This window comes from Embiotoca jacksoni, unplaced genomic scaffold (genome assembly GCF_022577435.1).
Source record: "Embiotoca jacksoni isolate LCO1_2020_lvr unplaced genomic scaffold, fEmbJac1.0.p SCAF_15, whole genome shotgun sequence".
Lineage (NCBI taxonomy): Eukaryota > Metazoa > Chordata > Actinopteri > Embiotocidae > Embiotoca > Embiotoca jacksoni.
In genome coordinates this window covers 10,681,441-10,701,071 of record NW_027185285.1, presented here as the reverse complement: position 1 = coordinate 10,701,071, position 19,631 = coordinate 10,681,441, and the positions used below count along the sequence as shown (strand labels likewise).

General features: G+C 42.6%; 1 protein-coding gene across 1 annotated transcript; it reads right to left on the bottom strand.

Moving 5' to 3' along the window:
- Nucleotides 1–161: 161 nt before the first annotated feature.
- Nucleotides 162–19,309, bottom strand: LOC138198216 (ankyrin repeat and fibronectin type-III domain-containing protein 1). The gene is made up of 19 exons (XM_069149497.1): nucleotides 19,155–19,309; nucleotides 16,988–17,173; nucleotides 15,939–16,233; nucleotides 15,605–15,823; nucleotides 14,307–14,420; nucleotides 13,856–13,953; nucleotides 13,406–13,496; nucleotides 12,634–12,741; nucleotides 9,025–9,124; nucleotides 8,073–8,202; nucleotides 7,020–7,139; nucleotides 6,670–6,776; nucleotides 6,231–6,345; nucleotides 5,790–5,956; nucleotides 5,453–5,630; nucleotides 5,032–5,194; nucleotides 4,241–4,407; nucleotides 3,877–4,084; nucleotides 162–3,112 (listed from the first exon to the last, which is right to left on the bottom strand). Exons 2-19 carry the CDS (start codon nucleotides 17,147–17,149, stop codon nucleotides 2,352–2,354), a joined length of 3,303 nt encoding a protein of 1,100 aa, XP_069005598.1. The 5' UTR covers nucleotides 17,150–17,173; nucleotides 19,155–19,309; the 3' UTR covers nucleotides 162–2,351.
- Between the last annotated feature and the right edge of the window lie 322 nt (nucleotides 19,310–19,631).

Genomic DNA, 19,631 nt, shown 5'->3' with positions numbered 1-19,631 from the left:
TGAAAGAGGTGAAAACAATTGAAAATATAACAATTTAAACATGGTGTTCAGTGTTCTGCTATCTTGATTTTGCGGAACCACTAAAATGACCAAATCAAGGACTTCCAACATAACATAAAGTTTATTAAGAAACAACATTTATTAAGAAAGAAGTAGTCAAGCTAATAGCTGCTAGAAAGTTTTTGCATTAAATCTTCCTGTTGTTCTGGGTTTTGTACCCTCATGGTTGAAATGCACTTATTGTAAATCGCTTTGGATAAAAGCGTCAGCTAAATGAAATGTGATGTAATGTAAAAATCTATTTTCCAATCAGATGTAAACACATAGCTGTACCACAGAATGGCACAAAAAAAAATGATCACAAATTATACAGTCCCAATGTTTAGATATTAACCACAGATTTAATTTATTGTTATTGCAGGTACTCATTTTGACCACTAAAGGGCAGTGAACACTCATCTAGCCATATGCATCCAGTCAAATTGGAGACAAAGTAAAATTTCATCACTTTCGCATAATATTTCCTAATAAGCTGATAAGCTTCTCTAGTTTTATGGAAGCTGTGAAATTACTGAGACATACCACGGTTTAAAGTGGCCTTTCATATCACATGAACCAACTCACCCAATAATGTTTTCAGTGACAGTTGTGTATGCACACATACTGACTCATGACAATTGAAACAAATATAGAGTCAGTGACGTTTACCAACGACATGTTTAATGACTGCACGCTTGTAGAGGTTGACCAGCCATCGTTTCAACTGATGTAGGATCAATGCATTTCCACTGAACTACATTAATAACATAAATGCTTTCCTATCTTAATGCACTGAATTTCCATACACTCTGCTTTGATCTCCTAATCAGTAACTTCTCAGTGTTTGTCAGGACTGGCTCTTTGTTAATTACAATTTGAACATATCCCACTTTGTATGTGGTTATAAAGTCTATCTACATATAATCGCTAACTCATCAGTGGGGAGCTCTCAGCAGATTGTTAAACTAGATTGTCTTGTAAAACTAAATATTCTCCAAAACTGATGCCCCCATATTTTTACTTCAACAGAAGAATAGGATGTGATTTATGTAACAACCCACTAATCTCCAGTGTGTGCGTGCATCATTAATAACCCATGTAGCTAATTACACATCCTCTAGCATTAAACAAGCGTTTGCAATCTAGTTGATTAGACTCTGCTTGAAAATTACTTTAAGCTATGATGGATTTGTCCTACTTCAACAAGTACAACTGAAGAGTGAGAGGATATCAAACACGCAGAGGTGTGTTGACAGCTGTCAGAGTGCAGCACAGCTGTGCAGAGCCTTTAAACCTAAAAGTTACAGATTTGGAAACAGAAGTAGGAGACATGCAAACCACCTGGAAAGTTTGTTATCCAAGTGTTCATGATGTTTAAATGTTGTTTAATTAACAATACAGTTAATACTACAGTATAATAATGGGGTAGTTTTGGCCTGCAAAGCTGCAAACCCACTTAATCCTATCATTTATTGTACTTCCATAATATTATGACCTGTGGTAATACACAATGAAATCAAATAACTATTAGATGCTACTTTGTGTTCTCACCTTTTTAGTGTGCCTTCAGTTCATTTCTTTATTTCCTTGAAGGAACCATTGTTTTCTTGCCACACGTATACTGAGTAGGTAAATGCGGAAAAATAAATAGAAGAGACCTGTTTAATAAAAGTGTTTTTTAAACTATCTTTTGAATAAGATATTAAAGTGAGCAATATTTGTGAAAATACAATAAAACTTAACAAAAAATCCTACATTTATTTTTCACAAGTTGACTTCCCAAATTTTATGTTCAGACTTTTCTTTTCTGAATTGGGCTTCAGCTTAAATTAAATTTGGATGGTACTGGCAAAGTATGTAATTAAATGCCACAAGTGTTTATACAGAAAACCTAAACAGAACTATGATTATTCATTATTATTTGACTGAATTATATGATTTTCTTTGTTTGTAGCTCCAACAAGCAGCAATGTGACTTTTAAAAGTAGAGCTTAATTTCACCTTACAAAGTGTAATAGACTTAATATTAGAGAAGATCAACTGCAGGCTGAGAGCTGTGCAAAAAACCTCACATATCAGTCTTGTTATGGCGTCTTTCTTTTTCAATTATCTTTATCTGCTGCAATAATGTCTTAAATGAGGTTCTGTTTGAATGTCCTTTAATCTAAATCTTCAATTTTCCACAACAGGTAACACTGACTGAGCAGACGCTGATTGACAGTCAGGAATCAAGTCATCTCTAACTGGGAGTGCGCTGTAGCCTGTTGATATTTTAAATTCAAGTTCAAAGCAGGCTGATGTTTGAGTCGACATCAGGATGAGCTGTCGGAGGTTCTTTCCCACTCCACCCGGTTTCTCACAGGGAAGCACTCTCCATTTCTGGGAACCTGCTGAGTTTCTGCATCCTCTGGAGGAAAATCCCAGCCCACAATAGGAACATCACCATCTGTGGTGTTCCCAGTAGCATTGGAGGTCGCTGTGTCTTGCTCTTGTGGCAGCGTGCTCTCACAGTGCGTCTCGCTCATGTTGCTGCTGTTGTTGTAGCGCGGGTCGGGCTGTGAGAGGCCCCCACCTTCACTCATCAAGTCTGAATTCCCCATTTCAAAGAAGGTGTTGCTCTCACTGATCCCCAGTCCAAAGCTTTGCAGCATGTCCATTACAGATGGTGTGGACGGGCCAGTGGGGTTCTCCTCCTCAATAAGACTTAGCGTAGGCAAAATGTCCACCAACTCTGCCATCTCCATTGGCCGGATTACCTTGGTGATGCTGGGAGGAAAGTCCTGTTCCATGCTGTAAGTCTCCTGTGTGTCCAAAACTGTATACCCAACTTCCATCTGTGCAACAGCAGCAGGCTCCAGTCCAGACTCTATCAAAGCGCTCGCGGATGCTAATTCAGTCTGACCGATGCTCGTTAGGTCTGCAGTGGACTGGGCGGAGATGTCTACAGGGTACCCTCCCTTCGCCACGCCCTCCATTAACACCAGTACAGCCTCTTCGGGGATGACCATGATTCCTCCTGGAGCCGAGACCTCGGCAGTGACGACGTTTGCCGGAGTCACGTTGACTAAACTCTCTGAGAGGGCGACGAGAAACAAAGAGGGAATGTATTAATTCTTGATTTACAGCATCATCTGTGCTCAAATTTAGAGTTGCTTTTTACAGCAGAAGTTTTTTTGATAGAGAAAGGGGAGCATTTTCTTTTATAAAGGGTGTCTTATGTTTTAAATCCGCCTTCAATTTGCCTTCAAACAGTTTAAATATTATACAAACAGTATTTTCTGTTGATTGGCCAAGTTTACATTCAACAGCAGCTTCTTCCAGTGATTTATTATAAATTAATCTCATGACATTTAAAGAAAAAAGGGGTGAATTTATGGTAGGTCTTTTAATTATAGTAGTCTTATTTAAAAATGGGAACATGGGTTATTTTGCATTCAGTATATATCCATGTTGTTGAGCATCAGGTCTACAAAGTTTAAATAACATTTTGTAGCTTTGAAGAAAAACTAACTTTCTTAACGTCCTTAAATGGTTCCTGTAGTAATAATAATAATAATAATACAATTCATTTACATAGCACTTTTCAAGATACTCATAGATGCTTTACAGGTTAAAATGATCAAAATAACATAATAAAAGTATAAATCACAACATTAGTCATAAGTAAAACAGTGGCTGTAGATGTTTAAACATGGTCACAGCAGCACAGACTATAGGTATTATTTAACTGTGCTGTTAACCTGTCAGATTTTGTTTTCTTGCTGCTGGCTCACTCCTTGAAATGGCACTCTAATATAATTAAAGGCTTGTTCCTGTACACCTACATCCTGACAGTACCTGTAATGGTTCTCTGTGCTTGTATGCGATGGGGCCATGTCAGTCTGGCAGTCAAACTCTGCTCCTCCTCCTCCTCACCATCAGGACATGGTGGTGGGTCTCCTCCCATCACCAGGCCTAGAGGCACTGCTCCCACCCACTGCTTGGACCGAACACACTGCAGACAGTCCATAATCCAGCGGGCATCCCTCCACACCACATCCAGACGCTAAAGAGACAGCAGTAAAGAAAGAGCAACAGGCTTTAATCAAATGCACAGCAAGTAAAGACCTTAGTCTCTCTCTTCTTTATTTCCCTCAATACATTTTTATTTATCACAGAAGAAGAGATTCGGAAAAAGAATCACAGACTTTAACGCGCTTACCTGGCTCAGCTCAGTGATGTGGTTGAGCCGCTCGCGGGCTTCCTGCACCTCCTTGGTGTCCAGCGCCTCCCGCAGAGCCTGCTGGGCCAGATGAGTGTCCAGCTCCAGCCTTACCCAGGCCTGGCAGTACTGGGAGAGGAAGTCCCGCTCGTACGTCCATAAGTGAACTGGTCAATGAGACGAAAGACAAATCACTACATCAAAGCCCAGAAAAGAAAGCGCTCAGAAGTCATTAGTGCACTTTATCATACGTTTAATGTGGGAGTTTTCAAGAAGGACCAGAAAGAAAGATGGATTTAAATTAGAATGAAAACAAATCTAACTAACATGTGGATAGAAAGGACGATCAAAGCTCTAATTAGATAAGATAAACAACAAAAATGAGTCATTTTCAGTAGACCAAAAGATTAGTGTGCTTCATGCTTTTACATTTTCCAAACAAATTGGCAATGGTTGAAATACAATTTGTGGGTTTTAAAGTTGTTTTTTTCCCTTTAGTTCCTTTGAAGATGAGACACATTTATTGATCTTAATTAGGTGTATGCCAAATCAAATGAAATCTGTCACTTTTTTCTTATGAAGTACTAATGTTCAGTGTTGTTCTTAATAAAAAAAAATTAAAAAACAGGTTTCCCTGCCAGGTTTTATGGTTCAACCTTGAGGTCCAAAGTAGTCCCAGTGACATATTCTCTCAGTTCCCTGTTTGAGGGCCCTTTTTTCTCAGCACTGCTAGGTGAACACTGTGGTACTATTGGGAGACCGATCCAGTGTAATTACTGCTCTCCACTTACCGAGCTCAAAGATCTGCAGAGGCATGGTGAGGCCCGGCTCCTTGGTCCCCACAAGGGGCCAGTAACTGGAGCTGAAGTCCTCACTGGGAGGCAGCAGCAGCAGTATGGACAGCTTCTCTCCAAACTGCACCAGCTCCCGGGTGTACACACCATACTGGTACGCCTGTCAGAGATACAGTGGTGCAGCACATACACTTATAAAGATATGTTCTGATATTATAACAAGTAAATGTTGGAAAAATCTACATAAGGCTATAGGCCTGGATACATTTTGACCAGGAAGTCGACCAGAGCCATTGTAAAACAATATAAAAACTGACGAACCAAAAAGGCTCAAACATGTTCTCCTTCCTAAATAATAAATAACGTAAGAGTCTAAAAGAAGAATTATTTCGTTGTGGCTGTTTGAAACCATGTTTACCCTGTAGAGGGGGATGTTGAGCTTCGTCAGGAGGTGTGTGACCGCTGCTCTCAGAGACCTGACGAACTCCACCAGCCCGCTGTTCTCCATCAGACCCTCATCCTCACCGCTCAACAGGTTCTGCACACTGCCAGTGGTTGCAGTGTAAATATGACTCTGGAGCCACGCCCACTCCTCTCTGTCACACAGGGACAATACAGATAACAAAACAGTGCTATGAAAGGCAGGATAAGTGAGGACAGATGTCACTGCAGAGACAATCCAGATCATTTGTGTGCACCAGTATGTGCAGGAACCAGCAAAGTACGTTGTATATCACATGATCAAAGTGAGTTACCGGGACACGTGGGCATTGTGTCGGATCCGTGTGTGGCAGAGCACATTGGGGAGCCTCTGAGGGACCAGGACCCTGATCTGTTCTACTGAGCTGCAGAGTTTCAGGATGCCCACGTACAGACCCGGCTGGGCCCGCTGAATACTGTGCCTGTGGAAGGACAACTTCTCCTGGAGAACAGAGAGAAACAGTAAAGGTGCATGTTAACAAAATGCAAAATGTTATGATGCTTTGTATTTGCTGTGCCTCGTTTTGGTTTTCAGTTTTGTTAGCTTACTTAGTTTGTACTTGCTAAATGAACTCCAGTGCTTTTCAGATTAGAACAGGAGATACAATCATGGTTCAGCGCTCAATACATTTTGCTGCACGTGGCTGCTGCTTGTTGTGTCTGTGATGCGGCCCTATGTTTGTCTTTCTTTCAGACAAACACAAACTCAGGTTCACCTTGAGCTGCTCGTAGAGCATGTCCATGGCAGTGGGCTCAGGCAGCAGAGGAGTTCTGCTGCGGTTCTTTTCCAGCCGGGCCAGAGGCATCCAGTGCAGTGGAGGGTCAGGAGGGCTGCAGCAGACAAGTGAGGGACAAATTAAATGCAGCCACACGGAACCACCAGTGGGGGAAAAAATGATTGATTCAGGCCAGTAAAACGTCCCTCAGCAATGGGCTAAATAAGCTCAGCCTGATGCCTGAACAGGTTATTATCTCCACTGAGCAAGGAAAATTGATTTGATTGAAAAATGTCTTGTAGAATGATTGAAAATTCAATGAAATTTGAAAATGTGAAGAAAGAGGTTAAAGCCTTTATTTAAAGCTGTCTGCTTTGGGTGGGCAGTAGAAAAATGTTTGAGAGGTGTTAACAGACTGCAACATGAGACTTTTTCTTACCTGGGCGGGTTTGAGAATTCCTTAAGAGTCACTAGTAGTACGTTTCCCTGCCGGTCTTTCAGTGGCTCGTAGTACACTTGGCCCAGATCCATCGTTCCCAGAGAAGACTGACGGCAGAGAAATGTGGTAAAACAGGAACATGAAAATGAATAAATATGAGGATATGAGGGATTAACGGAGCGAAACACAAGTTCTGTTGGTGCAGGTATGTAGCATGATTGAGGCACGCCTGGCAAAAATAAGAAAAGACGAAGGAGGAGGAAAAAGAAGGGATGTAAAGAGGCAATTAAAATGGCAATTAACTCATTTTGATGCTTCTTATCTCAACAGTAAGCTGCTTAACGTCATACCTGCAGCTGGGAAACAGCTCTTAAAATGTTGTGCCTGTTCTGAAGGAGGGAGGAGGGAGATGAGTGAGCGGAGGAGAGGCCCTGCTGGAGCCAGGGCACTTGCTGCCATGCGCAGGACAACTGCAAGACAAAAATATATTTAATTTGAAGCTGCAAACCACACAGATAAGTCCATAGCCTTCGTTATCAATAACTACATTTGTAGGCCTAATAAATATGACAATTGGCCAATTACATGTTCTGTCTATATTGACTGTGTTCAAAATGAAGTTTTTATGCAAGTTCAATGAGGAAGATTAGTAACCTCGTGTTATGGTTTGATTCCACCTCTGTGAATGAATCCTGCGTTGCCATCTTCTGTGTCACTTCCGCTTTCCCACGCTGTCAGATCACTCATTCATAATCTTGTTGTCACCATGTTTGCCCAATGATCTCTTTGCCTGTGGTTTTTAGCCAATCAGTTTTTCGTCTCTGTTCTTTAAATATCATCTTAATTCTGTCATTCTGCCTTTCAGACCTTCGAATGAGCCACCCTCCTCCTCCTCCTCATCAGCACCTGATATGTCTGGTTTTCCTGGGAGCCTCCACCCAATTTCCCATCAGTCATCTCTGATCTCCCCTTACCCCAACCGGTCGAGGCAGATGACCGGTCACCTCTTAGGCCTGGTTCTGTCGGAGGTTTCTTCCTGTTGAAAGGGAGTTTTTTTTCCTCCCAGCTGTTGCTCATGTGGGATTTGTTGGTTTTCTTTCTTAAGTGCACTGACAGGACTTATTTGGAGATTTGGCGCTACATAAACACAAATTTTGAAATCTGTATACTCCACTACACCATCTTAAGCGTCTAGGCTCCCGGTGCTCCTCTCCTATCGCCTACATCCATTTGGGACATCACACTACAAAGCGACCTCTCATCATGGGAGTATAACCGCCAAAAAGTCAAAGTGTCATTCCTTCAATAAATTGTTTTCCACTCCTAATGATTTCTCCTTATTAAAATGTAAGTCAGTATATGTTGAATTAACATATATGTACATGTGTCTGCCAACAGCTCACCTTGGCAAACCAAAGGAAGTCATGGGTGATGGAGGTGGAGCAGTACTGGATCTCCACCAGTGGGATCTGATCTTCAGCCGTTAGTAGGATGTTCTCCTTGTGGTAGAACACAGTTGCCAGGTACACACCCCTGTTGACATCAACATGAGATGGACCACATAAAGAGGAGAACACAGACAAAGTCAGAAAAAAATTATTACTATACCTCTGTATTACAGAGACAGACTACTTTCACACGTCTATATGGACTCAAATATTATCAGAAACTACAAAGTTATTGCTTTTGGGTGACACTTTATAAATGCAACTTCATAGATTGATAGCTGTTTATTTTTTACATGGCCCAATGGATTTTCAAACTGTCTCATCAGATAAATATAAGACCAACATCAGAGAATATTCATCTTTCAAAACAGCCTATAATCACTCGTGTAAAGTAAAAGCATGAAAACTAATTTCAGCAACCGACATCATAGTCCAGTAGGAAACCTCAATTTTCCAAACACTGTCAACTGTAAATAACAATTGACCTTATTTTAACTTATGCAAATTATGTTTAGTGTTGTGAATAATCTGTTCAAAGTTCAACTACTTTATAAAAACAATGTGATAGTTCATATTCATGGAGTAACACCCTATCCTAAGTGGGACTTTTGATTGATAATTAAATACTGATTCTGGTGAGTGTGGTCCTTTGATCTCTTAAGGCCGGGAGAAACTCTTATCAGTCACCTGCTACAGTCCAGTGATTTCAACCATCATCGTGTTCAAACGATCTCCTCACTCGTCTTGAAGCTACAGCCGCTCTAATGTGACTACTGTTCTTTTCAATAACTGTAGCAGATAATTGTTTGGACTCGTCGTCTACTCTGCTGTAATGGCATCACATTTAATCCGTTCTTCTCAATACCCCCGAGGCACAGTGGGACAGCAAAGATAGATGGAGCGCTACCTCTGTAGGAGACGAACAAACTTGGTGGCGGACTGGAACAGTTGTTTGATGCCTCGAGACACTGACAGACGCTTGCTGGGACTCTGGGGCTTAGAGCTCTCTGTGGAGAGGAGGATCAGACTGGATGAAAATCACTTTATCTGCCAGAATACATTCACTCTGCACGCACAATATGTTTGACTGGGCGAAGGCGGTGAAATGGGTTTCCCTGTATGGAGTAGAATGGATGCGTACAGTGCATGCTGCTGATGGCGTGAAGTAGAAATAAAATTCTGTAAAGTGATCTTCATTATATTTTCCGGCATTTAATACATCACAACAGAAAATAAGGTGAAAACTCTTGTCCACCTACGTTACTTGGAAAATATAAACATTTCATTTCAGTTCTGTCGTACTGGAACACCATCTGAAGAGCACCATACAGGATTTAAATGCATTTCCTTCAGATACTAGACAGTGGCGTGGGCAGACATGAAAGCAGGCATTATACAAAGAAGAGGGTGGATTCTCTAATTCATTTCTTTTATTATTCGTGCATGATAGAGTGTTTTTACAGGAGGAACAAATAATAGACATTCATAGTAAATTAAGACTTTGATTTTATCGCTTCAAGAGACACAAAATTTGCAATCGAGGTAAATTTGTTTTTTGTATTAATGTCACTGTAATGTCAACATTGTGGCAAAACACAGTGGCAATAAATACAAATGGAATTTTATCCATCCATCCTTCTATCCATTATCTACAGGGTCACAGGGTCAACGGAGTCTATCCTTGCTGATTTAAGGCGAATAAAGGGCACACCCTGGACAAGTCGTCAATCCATCACAGGGCCAACACGGACAGAAGCAGACAACCATTCACACTCACGTTTACACCGACGGGCAATTGCCTTTTGCTCTTACTGTCTTCCTTTGCTGTCTCACTCAGTCCTTCCCCTCCTACTCACAAAGCCGGTAACCACCTGGACTATATTTTCACCAGAAACTGCTCCACATCTAACCTCACTGTAACTCCACTTCATGTCTCTGACCACTTCTTTATCTCTTACACTCTCCCACTCTCTCAAACCGACAACCCTCCCACATCAACAGACTCTGTACCTGTCTGTCGCAACATTCGCTCCCTCTCTCCCTCCTTTCTGGCCTCCTCTGTTTTATCTGCCCTCCCTTCAACTGACTCTTTCTCCCTCATGCACCCTAACTCAGCCACAGACACTCTCCTTTCTACTCTGTCTTCCTCTCTTGATTCTCTCTGTCCTCTTACGTTACGACGGGTCCACAAGTCCTCCCCAGCACCGTGGTTGTCTGACTCGGTGCGTGCCGAGAGAGCCACTATGAGAGCGGCAGAAAGGAAATGGGGAAAATCTAACCACCCTGATGACCTGCTCACTTATCAATCTCTCCTCTCCTCTTTCTCTGCCTCAATTTCTGCAGCCAAAAGCTCCTTCTCCCTAACCAGAATTCAATCCTCATTTTCCAATCCCAAAAAGCTATTCTCCATCTTTGCCAACCTCTTTGACCCCACTCCCCCTCCTCCCTCCACCCTTCTACCAAGCCACTTTGTCAACTACTTTACTAAAAAGATAGATGACATACGCTCCTCATTTTCAAACCCAGCTTCTGTAACTACATGTCCATCATCTTTATCTTCATCCCCTTCGCTTTCCTCTTTCACCCCCCTGTCTCCCAATCAAGTTCTCACCTTGGTAACCTCCGCCTGCCCAACCACCTGCCCCCTCGACCCCATCCCATCTCACATTCTCCAGTCTATTGCTCCAGACCTTCTTCCTTTTCTCACCCATCTCATCAACACTTCTCTGTCAACTGGCTGTTTCCCGAACTCTCTGAAGGAGGCGAGAGTGAACCCTCTCCTGAAGAAACCCCCCCTCAACCCGGCTGAAGTAAACAACTACAGACCCGTCTCTCTTCTTCCCTTTCTTTCCAAAACTCTCGAACGAGCTATCTTTAACCAACTCTCCTCCTATCTCCACCATAATAACCTTCTTGACCACCAGTCTGGTTTCAAGGCAGGCCACTCAACAGAGACGGCCCTCCTTGCTGTCTCTGAGCAGCTTCACACTGCCAGAGCAGCCTCTCTGTCCTCTGTCCTGATCCTTCTTGACCTTTCTGCTGCATTTGACACAGTGAACCACCAGATCCTTCTTTCCTCCCTTCAGGACCTCGGTGTCTCAGGCTCTGCTCTCTCCCTGTTCTCATTCTACCTCAACGACCACACCTACCGGGTAACTTGGAGAGGATCTGTGTCTGAACCTTGTCCTCTCACTACTGGTGTCCCTCAAGGCTCCGTCCTGGGTCCCCTCCTCTTCTCTCTGTACACCAACTCTCTCGGCTCTGTCATTCACTCTCATAGCTTTTCCTACCACTGCTATGCTGATGACACCCAACTGATCCTCTCTTTTCCCCAATCTGAAACACAGGTAGCAGCACGAATCTCTGCCTGCCTGACTGACATCTCAGTGGATGTCCACACATCACCTGAAAATCAACCTCGATAAGACCGAACTGCTCTTCCTTCCAGGGAAAGACTCTCCCACCCTCGACCTGACTATTACCTTGGACAACTCTGTGTTATCCCCGACCCTGACTGCTAGGAACCTGGGAGACACTCGACAGTCAACTCTCTCTTTCTGCCAACATCACTACAATGACACGTTCCTGTAGATACATGCTGCACAACATCAGGAGAATACGTCCCCTTCTCACTCAGAAGGCGTCACAGGTTCTGGTCCAGGCTCTGGTCATCTCACGTCTAGACTACTGTAACTCCCTCCTGGCAGGTCTACCTGTTAGTGCCATCCGACCTCTGCAGCTCATCCAGAATGCCGCAGCTCGACTGGTCTTTAACCTCCTAAATTCACTCACACTACTCCGCTCCTCCTCCGCTCCCTTCACTGGTTACCAGTAGCTGCCCGCATCCGTTTCAAAACATTGGTACTTGCGTACCATGCTGTGAACAGATCGGGTCCAGTCTACATCCAGGACATGGTCCAACCTTACATCCCAGCCCGCTCCCTCCGCTCTGCTTCTACCAATCGGCTTGTTGCTCCCTCACTGCGAGCTAAACACTCTATAAAATCAAGTCTGTTTGCTGTCTTGGCTCCTAAATGGTGGAATGAGCTCCCCACCGACATCAGGACAGCGGAAACTCTGTACATCTTCCCCCGCAAACTAAAAACACACCTCTTCCGACTTTACCTTGAATAGTAGAACTTTAGTAGCACTTAAAATGGCACTTACTGATAGCACTTTGTAGTTTGGCTTTCTTAAAGAAATTGTATTTTCTTGATTCCTGTTGTTCTGGGTTTTGTACCCTCATGGTTGAAATGCACTTATTGTAAGTCGCTTTGGATAAAAGTGTCAGCTAAATGAAATGTAATGTAATGTAATTAAGAATCACCAATTAACCTGACATGCATGTCTTTTGGTTGGTGGGAGGAAGCAGGAATACCCAGAGAAAACCCACGCGGGCACAGGGAGAACTTGCAAACACTAATTCTATAAACACATGAATGCTTCCTTAACTTATTTAACATTAAAATTTTTGGAGCAACTGCAACAAAATATATCACAAAGGATCTGGTGTTACCTATGCAGTATCCTCTGTAATGTGAGTCTCGAGCATCCTCCAGCAGTTTCCTCACAAGGCCCTCGTGGTTTCTGAGCTGGGACTTCACACCGGTGCAATCTCTCCAACCTGCACAGGAAGAAAAGACAGAAACAGATTGTCACTCATGATTTTATGCGTTTGAGACAAAATCCTTCAAGACACCAAAAACTAATTTGCAGGGGAGTCCTTAGTGCTGCTTTTTTTGTTTTTTCTTTCTTTCTTTTTCTGTTTTGGTGATTAGGAAGCAAGAGTGCTTGCCTAAGAGACCATCTGTGTGCTGTGACTCTGAGAGTTTTTAGGTTGATTCCTTCTGAGCTGCTGTGACTGTCTCCTATTCAGCAGGGTGTGAATTTTAAGTTGAATCGTGATAATGCAACATGTTGAACATTGCTACGGTTGTATTCTTACTTACAGTGTATTTATACTAATAGGTTCTTCATTTTAAAAGCATTGTTTGGCATTTTGGAAGACAGTATAATGTGTAATGTAACAGGAAGTGAGAGAGGCATGCAAGAAAGATTGAGCAAAATTCAAACTCAAGGCAGCATGGCCCACTGGCTCACAATGATATCTCTAATTCTCCACTGTTTTAATATTTCATTAATCTACCATCCATGAGTGGATTTCACTTATTTCACAACAAAGATGATGTCAGTCAAGTAATTTCATTGCATTGGGACAGAGAGAAAGAGAATTAGACCCCTTTAAAGCACCCACATTCATCAAAGTTTTTGCAGTTCAGTATACTCACTGGAGGGGGCAGCACTGACTGGAGAAGAGCTCTGAGGTGGACCCCATCCTTTCACATTGTAAGCACTCACTCTTACAAAGTAATGCACTCCCTGTATTGGGAGAAACACCAGACCATCGAGTTATCAACGAGCATTATCGTTATGAATCCAGTGCTGGACAACAGAAATCTCATAGCGCTCTCATTATTTATTCATCTGGTTAAGTAAGGCTGTTGATAAGTGTTCTCTTATGGGAAGTGGTTCAGTGCAGTAGTTGATGACGGGAGAGCAATAAATACAGTGTGTGTGCGGGTCCAGAGTTGCTGCGTTCTCTGTATATTGTATGTGTCTGCAGGATTATGTGTAAACCATTACACGTGGGAGTTTGGATGTGTATGTCCAGCATGTGTGTTAGTTGATATCTGTGGACCTGTGCTCGCCTGTGAGTGTGTGTGAGCTGCATGACTTACTGCTGTCAGTCCCTTGATAATATAGGAGGGGTTCTTGGTCTCGGTAACTTGGGCTGAGCCGAGGATGCGTTTAAAGCTGTTTGAGGTGCTCCATTCCACTGTGAACACAAAAACAATTCCACTGACTGATTATTTTCTGGCTTTGCTGAAAACCCACAAAAGGGAGAACTACAGATTTGAGTGTTTACAGTTTTGGGGAACTCGCTGTACCTCGGCTTAATGTACTCTTGGCTGTGATGTTTGACATTAAAAGATCTGTAAAACTAAGAAGCAAAAACAACCGAAACTAGATGCATAAATGTAAGGATTTTATAACTGCTAAACTAAATCATGTTCAAGACTTTGATTATATTAGATCAAAGCAGTAAATATGCTTTTAATTCCTTTATTTATCCAATTATGAGCGATCAATCCATAACATATTAAAATATTCCTCTCATTCACCACCTACCTCTGTAGCGGGTGATGAGCCCGGTGGTGTTACCTTCTGGCTCTTTGATCACCACAAACAGAGATGATGTGCTGGTTATCAGGATGGACACATGACCTGGAGGGCTGGGAAGCTCTGGATGAGACATATAAAAAGACAAACTGATGTTAGAAATGAGCACCAGTTAATTCAGAGAGTAAATTTGACAACAACAACCACAGAGGTTACAGTGCAGTCCCACAGTGTGCTTTATTTTGTGCACATTTGAGTGCTTACAGTTTATTGTATCTAGTTTAAATGTTAATATTGTGCAGCGAAACATCCGTCATGCCGACAACGCTACAGACAACCTGCAGTCGTTTTCTTGCTCTCAATCAAACCAACCAGAGTTACCAATAAAGAGTAGATCTTCTTCCCTTGAAGTTTTAAGTTGTTGTTTTAAGACACAAGGGGAGCTGTTCATTATTATCACAAACACAACCTCACCACGAGCCCAGACTTTCTGTAATGTGATAAAATGGTGTGTTCTGCCCCTTGAGTCCAAAGGGATTTTATTGTTTGCTCAACTTAAACTGTGACCTGGAGTGAATAGATCACTGCACGTGATGTGCCCCAGACAAAAATATATGTATATTTTAAATTTTAGGTATTTAGTGGACACTCGAATCCAGAGAGATTTGTAATCATGGAGCCTTATTTCCCTCATAAAACAGTCATGGATGAGAACCCTTAAAGAGAAATCAAATGAGAGCAAAGGAAAAACAATTTATAAAGAGCCATTAAAGTAAAAGTACAGAGGTGCATCATAGCATAATTCTAACAAAATAAACCATGAGCATTTGAATCCATGGAGAGCCAAGAGGAAGAAGATTTGAGCAGGTTGGTGCAGAGGTTAGAAAACCAGGAGGTCTGATATGGCAGCACAGATTGCACTAAAAGCCTTGAAGGTACTCCTGGTGTGATTTCAACTCGTTTATCTACCAGCACCAAGGTTTTATCTAACGCAGGCAGCCACTGGCAGGAGGGGAGAGCAGCGCATGGGAGAGTTTGGAAAGGCTGATGACACAGCGGTCTGTTGAATTTTGGATGAGTTGAAAGGGGCAGGAGGGAGACTTTCAAGAGGCCAGTTAGGAGTTACAAGAGGCCAGACTGGAAATCAGTCAAACTTAAGCAAGACGTTGGGCTGAGTCTTGCCGCCAGTGATGGAGGGCTTTGAAAAGAAGAGCTAGAAAAAAAAGGTTCAACAGAGTTCACTGAAAAATAAATACGCCTGGGACTGAATTTGTGTCCTGAGCCACAGTTGATCCAAGACCACTTACCTGTGTTCTGGAAGTTCTCCCTCATCCGGCAGTACAGCTGTAGCCTGAGTCTCCAGAGGCGGATGTGTCTGTGGGCTTCAGCCTGAGTCTGAGGACCAGCGCCGGCCTTCCTCGCCAAATCCGTCTTCCTCACCAAATCCGTCTTCCTCTCTTCCACCCGTTTTCCCGCCAGTGCCACCAGAGCGTCCAGCTTCAGAGCCCAGTCGGCGGGTTGACACACTGGGAGGTAACAGTTGAAAAAGGACGCATTCTGAATGTGATTTGCACTGATTTGACACCTTATAATAGTATTTTAAAAACATTCACTGCTACCTTTTTATAATTTCAGACTTACAAACAGGGTTATGTCTGGCCCCCGCCTTCGTCAGCACATGGAGCAGAGGGGAATTGTGGGTAAGGGCGGCCACATCCAGGGGCACCAGGCCCTGCTCGCTTACCCTGTTCACCCCTTTCTCCTTCTCCCTCTCCCAGTCCTTCTCTTTCTTTTCTCCTCTCTCCCACATGCTTCCTCCCCCTCCTCCTCCTCCTACTCCTCCTCCTCCTCCTCCACAGCTGGTGTGGTCTCTGGACAGAAGGCTTTGTACGGCCAAAGTGTCCTCATTTTCCACCGCCTCCCACAGCGTCTTGTACTAATGGGGAGCAGAAGAAAGGGATCGGGGCGATGGGAGGGTGGACAGGTGAAGGAGTGAGGAGGAAGAGGGAGGTTTACTTTACTTGGTAGAATGAAGGGAGTTGCTATACAAAGAAAGAGGCACTGGGTGAGACAGTAAGACACATAAATCAAGTCGTGAATCAAAGCAGCCTTGGATGATTCATTCACACAGTAGCCTCCTGAGACCAGGAAAGTTTGGCAATTTCAGTTACTATTAGATAAAATAGGCCTTTGGAAAGAAAATTTGTGTCATAGTAATTTTTTTGAAAGATTGTTTGTCTATTCTTTATGGGTTTCCTTTAGGACATTGACAACAACAACAACAACAACAACAAAAAGAATAAAAAATGCAAAATTCAAACTTCAAACTTTAACAGGACATTGAAACTGTTAGCTGAGCATTTTTCAATGCCACAATTTTTTGTCAGCAGTTATAAATATCAGAAATACTGATGGACTGAAAACCTTTAATGTCTAAGATTTTAGAACTCTTGTTGTGATAGACACAGTCTGAAATATCACTGGAAAGGCAGGATGTCCTCTACGCAGGACTCCAGGTTTTACCACTGTAGACTATATGCTTATTAAAATACAGACAAGAGATACGTGTTCCCAAAATGTATTGTCTGGTCTCATGAGGGCAGAGTGACTCGGAGTCAGCTCATAATCTCAACCATCGTGACATCAAGCTAGAGGACGTCCCCTTTAAAATGACACCCAATATATCTTACAGCATCTGCAGACTTGCTGAGGTTTTTGGGTGTGTCCAGTTCCGCAGCAACAGATGACTCTCCTCCCCTCAGTCTGACCGACAGGTTTCTGTAGATGCGTTTGGGTGAGACAGGACCCAGGGAGCGCCGGCGCTGGGGTGGGTTCCTCATGGATACAGACATGACAAGAGAGCAGAGGGGGGAGGTCTGCAGAAGACAGGAGAAGAAATGGTTGAGACAAATTGGTTAGTTCATGGAAAGAAAGATGAGGACACTTAAACTTTAGAGGCACAAAGAGAGGAGAGAATTAAAGGTAACAGTCGATAGAAACTTGCTGTGTAATATAGTGCAGAATAAGGTGAGAAACAAAAAAAAGAGGGAAATGAAAACAGACTATAGAGTCAGGCTCAAACAATTTTCTCCAGAATAGACAATTTTCTGCTGACTTGAATACAGGCTGAGCAAAGAAGTGCTGTTATGTGGGTGGATGAATGGATAAAAGTTACAATGCCTGTACAGAGTGGATGAAAATGGCTTGAAGCATCTATTTTTTTGCGGTTCTTACTCTTCTCCCCATTTGTTCCTACTTTTGTGCGCGATTGTGTGACATGGGTTTTATTCGCTCTGAATGGAGTCTCCCGGCACACAAAGCAACAGACCCATCAATCTAATTAAAGAAAGAAAGGCAAACTGGTGCAGAAGAGCCAAGATTCTGTCCTGTTAATAAATGTGAATCTCCTCATATCATCAGCACGAGGATGAAAAAAAAAAATCCATCACCAACGTGGTAATGATGGTTCATTATCAATTCCATTGGCTTTTTATCATCACAGTCAGTCACTTCTGTGACTGGAAATCTGTCTTACAATTTTTTTTTTTAATTTTCAACACTGCAAAGTGCAGTCTGGCACAGTTCCTTCTCTCCATCCTCCTTCAGTCAGAAAGTGTCTTCCATTTGCTGCTTGTCCTTCTTCTAATTCTTTCTTTCTTTCTTTCCTCTCTTTTCTGGGCCTGACAATTTGGAGTGATTTTCGATTTGCGTCATGCCCTGAGCCTTCAGATACGAGGAGCATCTTTGTGAGAGGGGGACACTCACACTCTGTCATCTCTCTCTTGTCACTATTTTCCCATCTAAACAAAAGCCTCCAATTTCAGTCTTTTTTCCTTTTTTTTTTTCAATTTTCATCTCAAGTCTTGCTGCACTGAGTGGTGCACTGTCCTTGTGTGAAAACAAATACTCCCCTTGGTGGTGTTAGCTGAGGACAGAGCATTAGGGCTCTGGTCGCAGTGACGCCACATCTGAGTGACACATCACCGCTGTACCTGCTGCTTCTCTGTGTGACTCACACAGTACCTGCACTGTCTGGGTGGGTGGCTACAGGTGGATAGGGGCAACACCAACCATTGTTATTGGTACACTTTTCCCCTGTTTATTTATTTTGTCTTGCATCAGTGGTGGAAAGTGCTGATGAGACATTTGAGGGAGGAGATAAGCTTCAAGTGTTTGCCCTTTATTTTAGTCTGCCTGAAGATAAGTTAAGGCAAAACAGGGGAAAAGTATGTTTGCACTGCAGCCAAGAGAATAACAGTCATGTGAGCAGGGTTGTTGTTAGTCACTTAAAAAAAACCTTTTGAGCCATGAACAGATATACACTGCAGACTCATTGTGGTTTTTCTACGTAGCCTATATCAGGTCGGAGTGATGGTTATTTTTCTTACCTCTTGTGCTGTGGCTGACATACTGAGAGCTGAGTGCGCTGCATATTTGCAAATATTAATTTTTAGTTTGTCAGTCTGCTAAACGCTGTGGCCCTTAAATTCAGCAGTGCATGGAAATATCTGAACTCGGGAACTAATGCAGCACATTCGTTTGGTGTTACCCACCCACAGAGGGTATCAACTTCACGGGTTTCCAAAAAAAAGAGTCACTTTGCACACTGCAGTTATGCTCCTCACAGATTATTTAAGGCCACAATTTGCAATAGGTAAAATTAAAATCAACATAAAAGATCATATGGAAGATCCAACTTGATCTAATGTTTCTAAAACCTAAGAAAACTATGTTTTTTTTTGTAATCCTAAAGGCATTGTAGACTACCATTTGAAAAATATAAAACGACCATAGTTAATGGTAGCTGTAGCACCGACACCCCTTGCCTCTGTAATGATGAAGAGTTGAATCTCTTACCGTCGGTCGATATTTTCACTTTAATCAGCCTTTTCTCTAACGCTGCACCGGTGCGCCAAACTTTTTTTCTTTTCATAAATGACTCCGTCTTGATCTGATATAATCCATCGTACGGGCTTCAGAAAGTTTTTACCTCTGAGGGTGAAGCGCACCTGAACGCGACAACCGGGTGAGAGAGCGATGATTCTCGCACACACACACACACACACACACACACACACACATACACATCTTCCTTGTTCCGCCCACTTCCTACTTTCATTCCTCTCATTTAACTTCCCAGAACCGAACTTTTTGTTTTTTTAATAACCAAAAGCAGCGTTGTAGTTAAATATTTTCCAGAATTTGATTTTGACAGGAATTAAACAGGTTTGCAGTCTTTCTAGTGAGAGATGATGTGTTCATAGACAGTCCTACTCCTGTGAATACAGGACAACGTATATATTGTTTGTGAACAGTGAATCACCAGTGCAACAT